The 15,603-nt window shown below is 37.2% G+C and overlaps 1 protein-coding gene across 9 annotated transcripts in view; it reads left to right on the top strand.

Moving 5' to 3' along the window:
- Window positions 1-15,603, top strand: part of FRYL (FRY like transcription coactivator) — a 254,467-nt gene that overhangs the window by 76,249 nt on the left and 162,615 nt on the right. For 7 of the 9 annotated variants that reach the window (XM_032400322.1, XM_032400324.1, XM_032400331.1 and 4 more), the window contains one exon: window positions 12,020-12,506. The exons of the other annotated variants lie outside the window; for them this stretch is intronic. In XM_032400322.1, the coding sequence (XP_032256213.1) occupies window positions 12,434-12,506 (73 nt within the window). In that variant the 5' untranslated portion in view covers window positions 12,020-12,433. Of the gene's footprint in view, window positions 1-12,019; window positions 12,507-15,603 lie in introns of those variants that run through there. 9 annotated transcript variants of the gene reach the window in all.

The raw sequence follows: 15,603 nt of genomic DNA, 5'->3' as shown, positions 1-15,603 counted from the left end.
CCATGTCCCGGATCTGCAGCTCTGTGGGGGCCACCGAGGTCTCTGCGTGGCTATCCTTGGGTTTAAATCTTTTCCCTCACCCTCAGCCTCAGTTAATTACTCTTTGTGTCAGGACTCAAACTCGTTGTCCACTAGCTTCTGTTATTCCATTTAATGTAAAAGTATTGTTTCTTTTTACCAGATGGTGAGTTCTTTGTGAACAGAGTTGATCTTACCTATGTGGGGAGCCCCCAGAGCTTAGCCCCATGGCAGGTACTTAGGAAGCAGTTAGTAGATGTTGGTTGGATTTTAGAGTCCTCTCGCCTTTGGTTCTTGTCCTCCATGTCCCAGAGCAAGTCTTTACTTGTTCCTGAGAGCTGTTGTCAGTTGCCATATTTAGCCCACCAGGTTTTCCTTCAAAACCATCTAGTACAGTGTTCGGTAGGCCGTGGCTCCTGAGGCAAAACTAACCTTCCAGTAGCTTCAAAATGAAAACAGACCAACCAGAAACCCCAAACAAAATCCTCAAATCGTGCAGACAGTGATCTAGAACATAGGTCGGCAAACCTTTTCTGTAAAGGGCCAGATAGTAAATATTTTAGGTTTTGCAGGCTGCACATCTCTGCCCCAGCTACTTAGCTCTGACTTCCTAGAGCCGAAGGGGCCCAGACGATATGCAGATGAATGTGCACGGCTGTGTTCCCGTAAAACTCTACTTACAAAAATAGGCTATGAACCAGATCTGGCCTGTGGGCCGAAGTGTTCAAACCCCTAAACTAGAATATAGAAAAGAATATTGCTAACATCAGAGGGCTCCATGTGAGTAACTTACCTGGGAAGCAGAGAATGGAAGGCATCTAACGTTATACTTACTTGTATTTTCTACAGCCCTCTGAATAGTGTTTTATCCATAGTAGGTGTTCAATAAATATTTGTTGATTCAATTCAGGATCCAACTGTGTCACTTGTGCTCGCTGGGCTTCAGCTGTCTTATCTAAAATTTAATGGATTATGTTACGTGATCTTTAAAGTCTCTCCAGTTTAAAAAAAAACCTGTGACTCACCGACTGTTTGTGGAAGGCCAGATGGTTTATTCTTTAAAGATAACAATTGTTGGCTTTATTACATTTCCCGTATGCCCTTAGTGTCCTGCTGAGTTCTGGAATGGTCGCTTTTATCAATCGTTTTGTTTATGGTCTTTCCACATTGGAACTCACTCTCCTTCCTTTAGGCTCTATACCTTCCACCCATCTCTCACTCCATCTAACTACATATGTGGATAGAATACACACTTTGTCTGTTTTAATCATTAAATTTAATAAACCTAGCCATTTTTTTTATTGTTATTTAAAAGAATAAATTAGCTATAAAGGTAAGTAGATAATCTCAGGTGATTCTTTGTAGAAAGATGGCAGTTAAGATGAGGATCAGTCTGGTGGCTTAGAATTATATTTTTCTAAATTCTATATCAGCAAAGTGAACATTCCATCATTTGATTTATTCATTTAAATTGTTAAACATAACCCAAAATAACTTAATTATTACAGATGTAAATTATAGTCATCTTAACTAAATCCTAAAATCTTGTTTTTCTTAAATTTTTGATAGCTTTTTCTGTTTCTAAAGAATGATTTAAGACTAGGTAAGCTGTGTGATGATCTCTTATACTATTCTCAAGAAGCGTAAGCCCCGTATATATTTCTAGTCTACTTGATAAAGAAACTTTAAAAAAAAAACTCTGAAACATTCTTTGTAAGAAATACAGAAAATTTATTTTTTAGGCCTCTGAATTTTCCTACTCTCTCTCTCTTTTTTTTTTTTTTTTAAAGTAGGCTCCACACCCAGCATGGAGCCCAATGTGGGGCTTGAACTTACAACCCTGAGATCAAGACCTGAGCTTAGGTCAAGAGTCGGATGCTTAACCTACTGAGCCACCCAGGTGCCCCTTCCAATCTCTATTTTTAAATGAGTATACTTGTGTGCTAAAAATGGCATAAGCAAGATAATAGTATATTTAAAAATAAAAATATTAGTATATTTTAAAGTAGCTCTTCTTAAACTTTAATGTGCTTGAGAATGACCTAGGGAACTTATAAAAATATGGGTTCTGATTTACTGGGTTTAGAGTCGGGCTTTAAAGAAGATTATGAAGGCATGTTTTTCCAAATTCCTTTTAATGCAGTATATGTTAAGGTGACCCATGCATAAATATTTTTCTGTGTTTTAGGCTTGCCCATTTAATTCTACTGGACAATCTCTTCATCTTTTCTTCCCACCCCCACTGGTATTCTGCTTGCTAAGTGTGGGTTTTTTGTCTGTCCATTTGGTTCCCTGTGCAGTTTATTGACACCTTCTTTCCTCTTCTGGTTTCGACCCTTCTACTTGATGGCAGCCTTTCTGACTCACCCCTTTGTTAATGATAAAAATTTGTAGTTGACTGAAAACTTACATGCAGTGTAGGAAAAATCCAGAAAGGCGAGTGTTGGCAGGAAATAGTGAGCCTTTACTTGGTAATGGGTGCTTCATGGATACAGTGACCATAGGTCTCCGTAGACCCTGGCCAGTTGTGGTTTAGACTCTGTTCTGGCATGTCATTGATAGGACCTACTTTTGTGCTCAAAAAAGTCTGGCTTTGGTCATTTTGTGTTCACCCTATTCATAGCTTATAGAATTTTATCTATCCTTTGCCAGTAGGATTGACCTATTATAATGCATATAATACTCTTTTCTTCCCAATACATCTGAATAATATATATTGATAATATATAATAATAATATATATATTGATATATTGAATAATAGATATTGATTATTGATAATAATATATATTTATGCCATTTTTAGCACACAAGTATCTTAGTACTAACAATTCTAGTTTTTTGGGGGGCAGTGAATATACATTATGTGTATTGTAAAAATACAAATCTGATAAGTAGCTTTTTGAATGGAAAATTTTATTTTTATTTTTTAAATTATTTTTATTTATTTATTTATTTATTTATTTTAAAGATTTTATTTATTTGACAGAGAGAGACACAGCGAGAGAGGGAACACAAGCAGGGGGAGTGGGAGAGGGAGAAGCAGGCTCCCCGCTGAGCAGGGAGCCTGACACGGGGCTCGATCCCAGGACCCTGGGATCATGACCTGAGCTGAAGGCAGAAGCTTAACGACTGAGCCACCCAGGCGCCCCTATTATTATTTTTAAAGGTTTTATTTATTTGTCAGAGAGAGAGAGAGAGGGAAAGAGAGTGGCAGAGGCAGAGAGAGAAGCAGACTCCTCACTGAGCACGGAGACCAATGTGGGACTCGATCCCAGGACCCTGGGATCATGACCTGAGCCGAAGGCAGACTCTTAACCAACTGAGCCACCCAGGTGCCCCTATTTTTTTAATTATTTTTTAAAGTTTTATTTATTTCAAGCAATCTCTATACCTAATGAAGGGCTCAAACTCAACGACCCAGAGATCAAGAGTCACACGCTCTTCCGACTGAGCCAGATAGGCATCCCTGGAAAATTTTAAATCTGGGTTTTTATTAACAGTATCTTCAAAAATTATTTCAGACAATTGAAAATAATTTCTCATGTCCAGATAAGGATCTCAAGAATTTTAAATATATTCATAAACATTTTTTTTATTCAAGAAATAATAGTATCTTAGCACTGAGCCAAATAATAGCAAATTGGTATGGTTTGTGACGGCAAGGAAGAAAGTATGATTACAGGGTCTGGACTGTTTCATTTTAAGCAGAGGAAGCAATTTTTAAAAATATGTGAAACATAAAAATAACTTAAACCAAAAGCTAGGAACAAGTTGGTCTATTAATAAATACCCCCTGTCGGGAAGGTAACAGTAATTGCACCTTACAGAATACACAAGTAATATAATTGCTGCATAGGTAGCCACTCCCAAAATTATAGAGTATAGTTAAAAATGCTTCTTCACAGATTTTATGTTGCTAATTTGTGAATATATTGATGCATTGGGCCAATCTGTGACATTTGTATGGAACTTCTATTAGAAATCCTTTTATAGCTGTAACTATTAATTCAGAAACTTGATTTACATTTCTAAAGTAAGCAGTTAATGTGGACGTAACCTGAAACCTTTTTATCCAGAAACCTAGATGGAATTCTGGTCCGTTTCAGGAGCAGATTCCCTTCATTACTGACTTGTTTATTTTGTTGGCTCTTTCATAGTGCTATATTTGATTTATTGTCCCCCTCTCTCTCTCCCTCCCCCCCCCCCCTTTTTTTTGTTTTGTTTCTCTCAGTTCAGCTGAATCCATTAATTTCTGGTTATTGTTGGCTAGGAGGTACTTGAAAATAATGAATTCATTTTTTCCCCCTCATCAGTGGAGAAGATGGAGAGAGAGCTTGTGGGGGTCTGTCTACTTCCCTTCTGTCTCTGTAGCCTCTTCTTATCTCTAGTCCTGACATCTCTTTTGTACTTTAGATTGGTGGAGCCCAAACTCTTGATGTGACTTACATCTGGCTCTTCCATGTTCAGTGCCACAATCCATGTAGTCACCTAAACCTAGGGTTCACTTTTGAGTATTTCAGCTTTTTTTTCCCTATCCTATTGGTCACCAAATATATCAAGAAGTATCTAGTAGGAAAAATTGGAATCTCTCTTATTGCCATCTTTATGGCTTTTTTCCTAATTACTGTAAGTATACTATGTATTTTTTTAGTCTTTTTCTCTCCCCTCAGCAGCTTATATTCAGGAGACTTCAGGAGAACCTCCTGAAGCCCATTCTCCACCTAACCATCAACTGGTCTGTCTCTCCTTGTTCCTGCTCAGAACTCTTCTCCAGTATTCAACTAATGATTTCAGTATTTCTTGGAGCCCTCTGGATATTTCAGGGGTTCTTTGCAAATCTCAGGTAAGTGAAAGGAAAAAAGTGGGTATGATGCTGGTACCCTAATCCTTGGTCAGCCAGAGTTACTTTGATTTTAATCTATTTTCCTTTTTGGGTTTAAGCATAAAGATTCATTCTTCAGGAGATACATTGCTGAACAGATTTGAGATTTGATATTGTCCCCTCAGAGTGGCCATCCCTGATCACCCTAACTCAGTAGGGCCTCGTCTGGTTTTCTATGTCAGGAGGCCCACTCTATTGCCTTTACAGCCCTTAACAACAATTTGTAATTTTATATTTGCATGTTGGTATGTGGGGACTCCCCCCCCCCCCAATCCAAATTCTTTATCTGCACCATTGTGCAGCCTTCCCAAGGGCACAAAGATCTGTTTTATTCACTAAATTATCATTTAGCACTTGGCATGGTGCTTCCAGTGTTTAAATAATTTATATTTAATATAATTAGTGACATGGTTGGGCTTAAATGTATCTTGTTATTATTTTCTATTTGTACCTTCTGTCTTGTTTTTTTCCCCCTCTTTTGTTGCCTTCTTTTGGACTAATTGTATATTTTTTAGTATTGTAATTCTACTATTGGCTTTTTAAAACACTTTTTTTTTTTTTAAACTAGTTGCTTCAGAGTTTACAAAATGAATTTCAGCTTATCACAGTCTACTTTGAAATAATAACATAAATCTAATGTATAATGTAAGATCCTAAAATCTTATACTTCTATTTCTCCCCTCTATCCTTTGTACTATTGTAGTCAGATTTTTTATTTTTACGTATATTATGAACCTGACAGTATGTTAACCACTTCTGCCTTAAGCAGTCAATTAACTTAAAGTAATTTAAGATGAGACATGAAAGGTCTCTTTACCTGCATATATATACCGATTCTGGCATTCTTCATCAATTGTGTGAATTCAAGTTTTCATTTTGTATAATCTTGCTTCTGCCTGAAGAACCTTCTCTAACATTTTTTTTGTATGCAGATCTGTTCGTGACAGATTCTTTCAGCTTTTCTCTGTCTCAGAAAAGTTTTGCTTATATCTTTGCAAGCTATTTTCACTGGATATAGAAGTGTAGGGCATTAGTTTTATGCTTTAAGCTTTTCAGCAATGTTATGGGTGAAGTGTTACCAACCAGAGACCCCTCTTAGAGACTCAGTGCCCAGGATAGTGCCTTGTAGAGTTTCAGATGAAACATTTGGGTTGACTTTTTATCTTTTTCCTCTGTGTGTAAATTATTTTCTTTGACTGCTTTTAAGATTTTCTCTTTGTCATTGGTTATCAGCAGTTTGATTATGGTGTGCCTTGGCATGGGTTTTTTGTTTTTGTTTTTTGTGTGTGTGTGTGTATTTATTCTTGCTTGAAGTTTGATGACAGTTTTGGATTTGTGGGCTTATAGTCTTCCTCAGTTTTAAAAAGTTTTTATTATTTCTTCAAAGAGTATTTTCTGTTCATTCCTCTCAGATGCCAATTAAACATACGTTGGACGGTTTGGTGTTGCTCCAGAGGTCACTGAGGCTTTGAGCATTCTTTTTTTTTTTTATTGTTTTGTCATCTGCACTTCACTTTGGAGCTACTATTTCCATTTCTCCAAGTTTACTGATTTTTTTTTCTTCCCCCAAATCTAATCTTTTGTTGGTCCCATCTAGTGAATTTATTGTTATGGATAGAGGGTGTGTTTTATCTTTCAAAGTTGTATTTGAGTCTGCTTCTTATATCTTTTATTTTCTCTTCATTGTGTTTATTTTTTTTCCTTTAAGTCCTTGAGCCTATTTATAATAGCTTTTTAAAGAGCACAGGTGCTAATTCCATCATTTCTGTCATTTCTGGATCTCTATTGACTGATTTTTATGGGTCATATTCTCCTACATCGTGACAGATAATTTAATAGTAATTTTTAATAGTTTTAAAATATTTTTTATTGGATGCTGGACACTGTAAATGTGACATTGTTGAGAGCTACATTTTGTTACATTCTTTTAAAGACTGTCATTCTTTGTTCTGGAAGGCAGTACTTGCAGATAGCTTAATCCTTAGAGGCCTGTTGGATCCTTTGAAGCCATGTTAAGGAGGGTTTAAAGTAGTCTTTACATTTCTGAAGTATCTACAGAATGCTCTGGCTATTCAACTATTATAGTTTCTTAGGCTTTTCTTGTTTTTCATTACCTTGATAATGCTGAGGTGTATTGCTTTGATAATTTGTACATGCTTCAGTTTAGGTTTATCTAATTTTTTTTTTTTTCATAGTTAGACTGGGGTGATGGCTTTTTGGTAAGAAGAACACAGAGGTAAAGTGCCATTTTTATCATAATCATATCAAGAGTGTGTACTCTTATCACTGATGGTGTTAACCTTGATCTCCTGGCTGACATAGGTTTCTCTAACAATACAATTATTCTTTTCTCCCTGCTATCTCTATTGTACCCTTTGGAAGGAAGCCACCAAATATATAGCTCATGCTTTTAAGGGTTGAGAGTAATGCTCCGTCTTCTTGAGGGTGAATTATCTACATGAATTATTTGGAATTCTTCTGAATATGTCTCAGAGGTCCATGAGACCATTCTCAGATTTAACGATCAACTAGAAGGACTCACAGGACACAGCATATAGTTGTACTCACAGCTAGGCTTTATTACAGCATAAGGGTACTGTACAAAATTAACAAGTGAAAAGGCGTATGGGGCAAAATCCATGGGAAACCAGGTGCCAGCTTCCAGAGTTTCTTCCAGTAGCATTATAGAGGAGGCAGTTGATTCCCAGGTAGTGAGCTGTGACATTCCTGATGAAATTCATTAGAAACTTAGTGCCCAGGATTTTTACTGGGGCTGGTCACATAGGCATCCCCTGCCTGACACATCCCCAAGTTTTAGACTCCCTGAAGGAAAGCAGATATTTAGCATAAACCATATTGTTTGTACCAAGAGTTTAGCATAGTGAGCCATGCTTTTTAGTTCTGGGAATGGTGGGGCCCTTTTAAAATCGAAGTTCTTACATGGTAGCTAAGAGCCAATCTTGTGAGCAGACATTTCAAAGGATAACAGACCTGCTAGGTTAACTCTTTTCTGTACAATATGAGATTTGTCTCTTCTCTCTTACTTATTTACTTATTTATTTAATCATTTATTTTTATCAGTGTAGACTCATGGATATTTATTTTATACTTGGGGTTATATTCCAAAACTGCTTTGGCTATTGGCAGCCCTCTTTCGGTTGCCTCCCATATCCTTTTGCTATACCCACATTATTTTGTGTTTTGAGCCCTTTCCTACTTTCTGGCCCTACAAAAGATGTTCTAGGCTTATCATGTGTGTTCGTGCTCTAGCTTTAGGAATCAGCCATTTACCCAGGGAGCCCGGCTCCCTTTCTGTAGTGAAGTTTTAAAATGTTGAATTCATTGTAGAAAGTTTGGAAAATATATAAGAAGTAAGTAGAAAAGTAAGTGCACTAAGAAGTAAATGTTAATTACTGATATAATTATAGATAATTGCTGTTACTTTGTTGCATTACTTAATGAGAATCCAAAGAAAAATCTGAAGTAATTTTTATAACCATTTTTTCTTCTTTTTTACAAATTTTGTTTATTTTTATTTTAAATTCCAGTATAGTTAACATACAGTTTATATTAGTTTCAGGTGTACAATACAATGATTCAACACTTCCATACATCACCCAGTGCTCATCACCACAAGTGCACCCCTTAATCCCCATCACCTATTTCCCCCATCCCCCCACCCTGTTTCTTCTTTGTATTTCAGGTGTAGTGTTAATTACCTAGTAGACCTGAGAGCATCTCTCCTTCCATACCTAAAGCCTTTCAATCTCTGTTCTAAACTCCAGAAAAAATATGGCCTTTTTGAAGAGGCCAAAATTTGGGGGGCTGTAGAAGGCTCTAGGAGTGGTAGGGTAGTTGACATTTTATATAGAAAAACTTGCCAAGTTTCTGGTTTTTATCATATTATAATTGTTTTGGATTACCAGTTTAATAATTTCTGAGATATTTTAAAAAGTGTTAATATAAGGGATAATGCTTATATTTTGCACCCTTTTTAAGGATGTTAACAGTTGACGACTTTTATTGCCTTTTAGATAAATTTCAGTGAATTGTCTGATAGTTTCTGTTAAATCCAAACTCCATTATATATTGGGGGACATTTTGTTCAGATCCTGTATTTAAATGGAGTATTTCTGAAGGATTTATTGAGAATTTTTCCTGGTACACATTTTTTTTGGTGTATTAGAATGTACCTCTATCTTCCTTCTACTTAGACATGTAAAGCAAGTAACTAATTCCATGAATCCTTAAAATGCCAGTGAAAAGGGCATAGAATTAAATGGAATTGATTAAAAGGAAGAGGGGAAACCTACTTTCTAACTCCTTGAGGGCAAGAGAATGGCCATGGTCATCTTTTGTATGTAATGCTTTATATTATCTGACCCAGGCCATGAGGATCTTAGCAAAGGCTGGTAATACTGAAATTGTGAAGTTCTTAAAAATATTCTAAATCTTATTTTTATTTTTGAAATCTTATCTTTTAAAAGCATTCTTTAATACATTATAACCTGAAAGGTAGAGAGTAGTATAGTTAGTTAAAGGAAATTATCCCAAATAGACTTTTCTGTTTTGCCAAAGATATGCCATTGAGAAATGGCATCTATGACTATCTTTCTATGGTGAGGATACCGAAAAATATATATGTATGATACAACTTGGAGAATTCTGAATTTATAGAAAGAATAAAACAGAGGACTGATATTTTGACTGGTCTTTGGCAAGCTTGCAATAAGCTCTAGGCTGTGTGTTTCTGTGATTAATCAATAGGTTAAAAATAGAGAACTCACTTGAAGAATGATGGGAGTATTATTATCTGTGTAGTAAGAAAATACAACTAGTAATTGAGGGATTGAGAAAGCATTCAGAATACTGTAGGTCTCTGCTACCCCAGTCTTCTAAAAGGATTGTTGGGTGCATATGTAGTTGTGGGTGGATATGTAGTTCTTCCGATTAATACGTGAGTGATTTGGGTGATACCGTTTTGGGAAGGGTTAGAAAGGAAATACTTATTCCATTGAAGTTTGTTAAATTTATGATTAATATTTGGAGTAGTAATATGACTTATTTTATTATTTGCATTTCAGAATAAAGTTCAGAGCCCAGGCTCTGCCCATACAGGCAGGCTTGTTGAATTATTTTCCATATAAATGGAAAGTGCCATTTTCCCTCACCCTCTGTCTATAAGGAAATCCTGATGTCAAATGGAACTTCCAGAACAAGCCCTGAAATTAATTTTATACATCTGTGTCCCAGAGCAGCTGTTAATTTGCCTTGGCTGTATATACATAGTAACAGACTGATTAGATAGAATAGAAACTGATATAATCTCTTAGATCCATGTAGACAAAACTTAAGCAGAAGAAAATGCTGTTTTTAAGGTTGTGAGAAAATCACCCGTTATTTAACCTCTACCCCCGCTCTCAAAAAAGTTCTCAGACTCTGATGTTCTATATGACAGTTAGTTTTGCTAGTTACAGTTTTTAAGGGTTTACCAGGAATGAACTTTGACTACTTTGGTGGGCCATTCTAGCCAAATAGTGTTGAGTAGCTTTTAAGATTTATATGAGGCTAGTAGACTTAGCTCAATAGGGGTAGAGAAAATATGGCTTGGGGTGTAGAAGGGTGGAGAGAATTACTCCTAATCTGGGTACATGTCCCCTAACTTGTCTGCTTGCTTAAATGGTTCAGTTCTGAGTCTTGGCACTTGATAGTATAGTTTGTTTGGGTTTAGATCAGCTTATTCCCTGAATCTGTTAACAGCTGTCTGATGAAAAGAGGATTGTATTGTCAAATCACTTTAGGGAATATTTTAATTGAAAAGAAAAATTAAACTGGTTTGTGTACAACTCAGAGCCCTTTGTTAATATACATTGTTAATGTGAAAGAATGGAATGTAGGAGGTAGTGTTTTTGGACTGTGGAATGCCCTTTATTCATGCAACACTGTGAGTCATTTGTGTTGCGTTTGACCAGGGGAAACCCTGCTCTTCACTGATTCGGAGAGGTCTCTGATCAAGACAATGTACCCAAACAATGTGTTTTGGTAGTGGGGGGTCTGTGTGATTAGCCTTTGCAGCCCTGGTTTGAATTTAGGTTTGGGGCCTTTTCAGAAGTAGGAATGGTCCAGACTTACTCCATATTTCTTGAACTACTCTGAAAAGGACAAGCTTTAAATGAAACTCTCAACAGTACTGTTACCACTGAATAGGTCTTAATGGATAGGATTATCTTTTTCCCTTAGTGTATGGAAGGATGTTCTTTTAGCTTTTAATACGGTGCCTAGCCATTTGGCTATGAATAAATTTATTCAGTTATGACTTTGATCACTGAATTTACTTATTCCTTGTGGTATTTAAAGGATACAATAGCATAAATGGGTCAATTCAAGTATATTGCCACATATGGAAAAACACATGCTCCCTTGACCTTCAGAGTCACAGTAAACTAATTATGAGGTCAAGACCTTTTTCTTCTGACAGTAACATAAAATATTTGTTGGGTTTGATTATGAAATTTTCCTACTATTTTGAAGAGCAGCTAGGCTTCTAACAGTGTCAGTTTTCAGTTTTGAAACGGTTCCTATAGAATAAAGTTTTTAAAATATGCATTTTATTTGACCAGAAGATTTCTTGCTATTCATTGATATTCCGACTGTAAGATTTTCTAGGGGAGTTATGTGCTATATTAAGAATAGAAGGCCCTATGTTTTGAAATAATCCCATTATTATAATAGAGTTCCCTCTTTTGAATAAGTTGCATGCAGCAGAGGAAACTTTGTCCTGAGCTGAGCAGTTTTAGAGGGCCGATGGGGGCTCAGCCACAGTATTCATTACATCATCTTTTCATCCCATTAGCCAGCGTTCTGTCTGGTGGGTTAAGTGAGGCAGTGGGCTCTGTAGCATAAGCCTGCTGAGAAAGTCACTGCTTACTGCCTTGGGGTGTAGAAGGGTGGAGAGAATTACTCCTAAAATCACCTAAAGAAAACTGATGTTGGAGTGGGAAAAATACCACCGATTCTTTTTTCTTTTTTTCTTTCCTTTTTTCTTCTTTTTGGTCAGCTACTATAGGAAGAGATTTAAAGATCTTACGCTAGACCTGAATTTATTTTTATTTCCAAGCCCCTAGTGAGAAAAGTTGGCATCCAAGGGCAGAGCTCTACCCTTGTGTGTTTACTAGCAGTCAGTACTGGCTACTGAAGGCAGCCGAGACCCAGCTCATCAAAGCCGGTAACAGGAACAGAGGCAGAGAAGATAATTGCGGCCACGTGTATGCCCACTGCAAGAAAGGTGACGATGTCCTTCAGGGCACTTGCAATAAACTTGTAAGCTTTCATTCAACTGGCGAGTTCATCTGCATTCAGCAGCGTTTCCACTATAGTTGTGCGTCACTGCGAGACTGCATGGTAATGAAGCCAGAGCACCGTGGGCCAGAACTCTGCTGCCTGCCAGAGAAGGGACGGCGGCTTGGAGGGAGAGATCAACACGCCCGCTGCTGTTCCTCCTCCTGCTGCTGCTGCAGCCAGTTGACACACAATGTTGAGCCTACAGGATTCTGTGTTTTTTGAAATTAGCATAAAGTCCTTGTTAAAGTCCTGGAGCAGCAGCCGTAAGTATAAATATTCCCAAATGGGAGAAATGCTGATGTATGGTCGTGGCCCTTCCTTGCATGCTAATTCTTTAGACCAGTCCAAATAGAAGAAAAGCTGTTGGAAATAACACGAGGAGTATTCTCTTGGATGGTAATCAGTGAGACAGGTAGAAAATCTGGATGTGCACACACTGGGCAGTTGTAATATGGGCAGTTAAATAGTCTTTGACTGAAATTTACCAGCATTGGTTTTCTTGTTAATTTGTATCATTCTGGCAAAGTTTCTCTCAATTGGTCAAGCACAGGCGGGGAAATGACAGATAGACTCTGATCTCTGCAGGGTTATCGGATACCAGTACTGTTCCTCAGTTCTGTTAGGACAAAATGTTTGTTTGAAACACCATCAGCTATCCGAAAGCATCAGACGATTTAATGATCATAACTTTCCTCTATTCCTATAATTGAAGTTACAGTGAGTAATTTTCATATATATAGTGAATTTTCTGATAAAGAACATTTAAAGTTCAGCTAGGTCAGTAAAACTAATGTTACTGAGTTAAATATTATTTTGTCTTTAACTCCCTTCCTAATACATAGATTTGGCAGAAATACTGATTTTGTTCAGTATTTCTGGTATTTTCCAGTGGTACTTTAAAAACCTGAAAACACTTATAGCAATGATTTATTACCATAGTCTGGTTTTTTTTTTTGGTCAAAATCACCTCAATAATATGATTCCAAACTAATGAAGTAATCAAGCAAAGATTCTGTTATAATGTCTGTTTTGCCCAAAGAAAACTGAAATATAGAAAAAAAACTGTGACTTTTCCAAGGTCATACAGTGGCAAAGAACTGGAATTAGAACCCAGTTGTTCTTGCTCCCAACTGTGCTGCTGGTTCCTGAGCAAACTAATGAATAAAAGATGAAAGACTAAATTTAATTTTTTCCAGCTAACTTTACCAAAATATTTATTTAGTGTAGTTTTGTTTTGTAAGCAAATACTATAGAAGGCCAAACGTTGATATAGGGGGAGAAAACCTCTTAAGGTAAAACCTTATAGAATATAATTTGAGGACATTTGTATTTCACCAAATATACTGCATTTACAGTCTCTGTATTTCTTTTATTTTTGATCTGTAAGTAATTCTTCCATATGGAGATATTGTTGTGCCAGATGGCAGAAAGTTATCTTAGTTCTAGGAAAGTTTCTAAGTGAATTAAAATATTGGGAGAATTATAATTGAATTATAATTAAGTTAAGATAAATTAAGTTAAATACTTTTACTACTTAAAAGGGTAATACAGAATGCATTTTTACTAAAACAGACTGTAGTTTCTAATCTTTCTTTCCCTCTCGTCCCTCCTTCCCCTATCCTTACCATGTACTTTTTTAAAAATAGTAAGACAGTTTTATAGTGAGAACGAAGCTATAATTAATGGGTTCTTCTATAGGAACAGTGCATTAGATTATATCACAGCAGCTTGTCTTGTAAAAACTTAGTTTGCTTAGATATTTTTGAATTAGGTGGTTCTTTTGTTTTGTGACCATTTAAACATTTCTACATGTCATTGCCTGGACCATGTAACCAGCTACCGCCAAATCTCATGTAATCACATTCCCTGAATCCAAAAGTGAACCAAAAACAGATCTTTGTAAAGCCTTTGTTGTTAGCTGTTAGTGATGTAATGATTCAGGTTGTGGGCATCCCATTGCCCTTGGGCATTCATGGAACATATCTCCTAAAGGTGTTTTTACAGCTGTAAAGCGATAGGTTAATATTGAGAAGACAAGACAAAGTCTCACTGTTCACTAAGGCCCTAACTAGGTCTGTTCTAGCCCTGGAAAGTGGGAGAATGTTTTTCTTTTACCAGTATCTGTGGATGTCTTTTTAAAATCTCCCCTTAGCCCTATTGTATTTAAAAAGGAGAGAGAGAAGATTAAAACATGTTTAAGATCCTAGAAAAGGACAGTAGTTATATGTCTCTTCCTGAGGTTGTGTTAATAATCCAGCAATTGCATCCGCCAACACTGATTGAGCATATACTATACGGTAACAAATAGATGTGATCTTTGCTCATAAGGAGCTTCTAGTTTAGTGGGAGTGCAAATATGCACGTAAAGTTAACAGTAAGGAAGTTCAATGAGTGCTGTTGCATATGCATCATGACTTACCCCATGACTGTTACATGTGAAAAGAATGGGGAATACAGAGACCGAAGGAATCCTATTGAACCACAGGGGACAGAGAGGACTTAGAGGGAAAGGGATTTGAGTTTAGTTTCAAATGATAGGATGTTCCCCCTCTTGGTAGACAGCACTGTCACCCACAGTCTCCCTGAGCCAGAAAGCAGGTTTGGGTCCACAGTCCTCTCTCACCCCTACACCACCTGCCCCCCCCCAACCCCCTGCCCCTTTCAGCCACTTATCAAGATGTGTCATCCTACCTTCTACAACTTCCTTAGTCTCTCCTGCCTTCTGTTGCCATAGCCACTTAGTTCAGGCCTCTCTTCCTTACCATCTGGAGTACTGCTGTAGCTTCCTTTTTGTCCTCTAAGCCCCTTCCACGTTGCTGCCAAGGGCTCCTTCTAAAGTCTACTCTTAAAATCTGTCCCCTCATTCCCGGTCTTTCTATCCCCTGTGAGATGAGCCCCTGCTCATTCTGTGTCTCCTCTCTCGCTGTGCTTGCCCAGTTTCTGGAGCATGCTGTGCCTTGTATCTGCTGCTACGTTTGCCTGGAATGCACCCCCTGCCCCCTCACGCCCTCAGCTCTTACGCCTGCTTCCCAATGAATTCTTCTTCATCTTTGAAGACCCATCCTTTCCCTCATCTGTTCTTTTCATCACCTTAAACATCATGGAATCATTATGCTTATTATCACCTCATTCATGGCTTTCTCTACTACTTGAGTGTAAACTCCTGGAGGGTGTAGATTATCTTTTTTGTTCTTTGCATACTTAATACCTCTTTGTAGACTTAATGCTTAGTTAAGTTCTGATAACTGTGCAGGCAACTAAGATCAAGCGTGGGGATGCAGTCATTTTTGTTGGAATGGATTAATAATAGGAAAAGGGAGGATAAATATGTGGCCCCTTTTCTATTTATTATTATACTAG

Source organism: Phoca vitulina, unplaced genomic scaffold (assembly GCF_004348235.1).
Source record: "Phoca vitulina isolate PV1807 unplaced genomic scaffold, GSC_HSeal_1.0 scaffold3, whole genome shotgun sequence".
NCBI lineage: Eukaryota > Metazoa > Chordata > Mammalia > Carnivora > Phocidae > Phoca > Phoca vitulina.
This window is presented reverse-complemented; position numbering and strand designations above follow the sequence as displayed.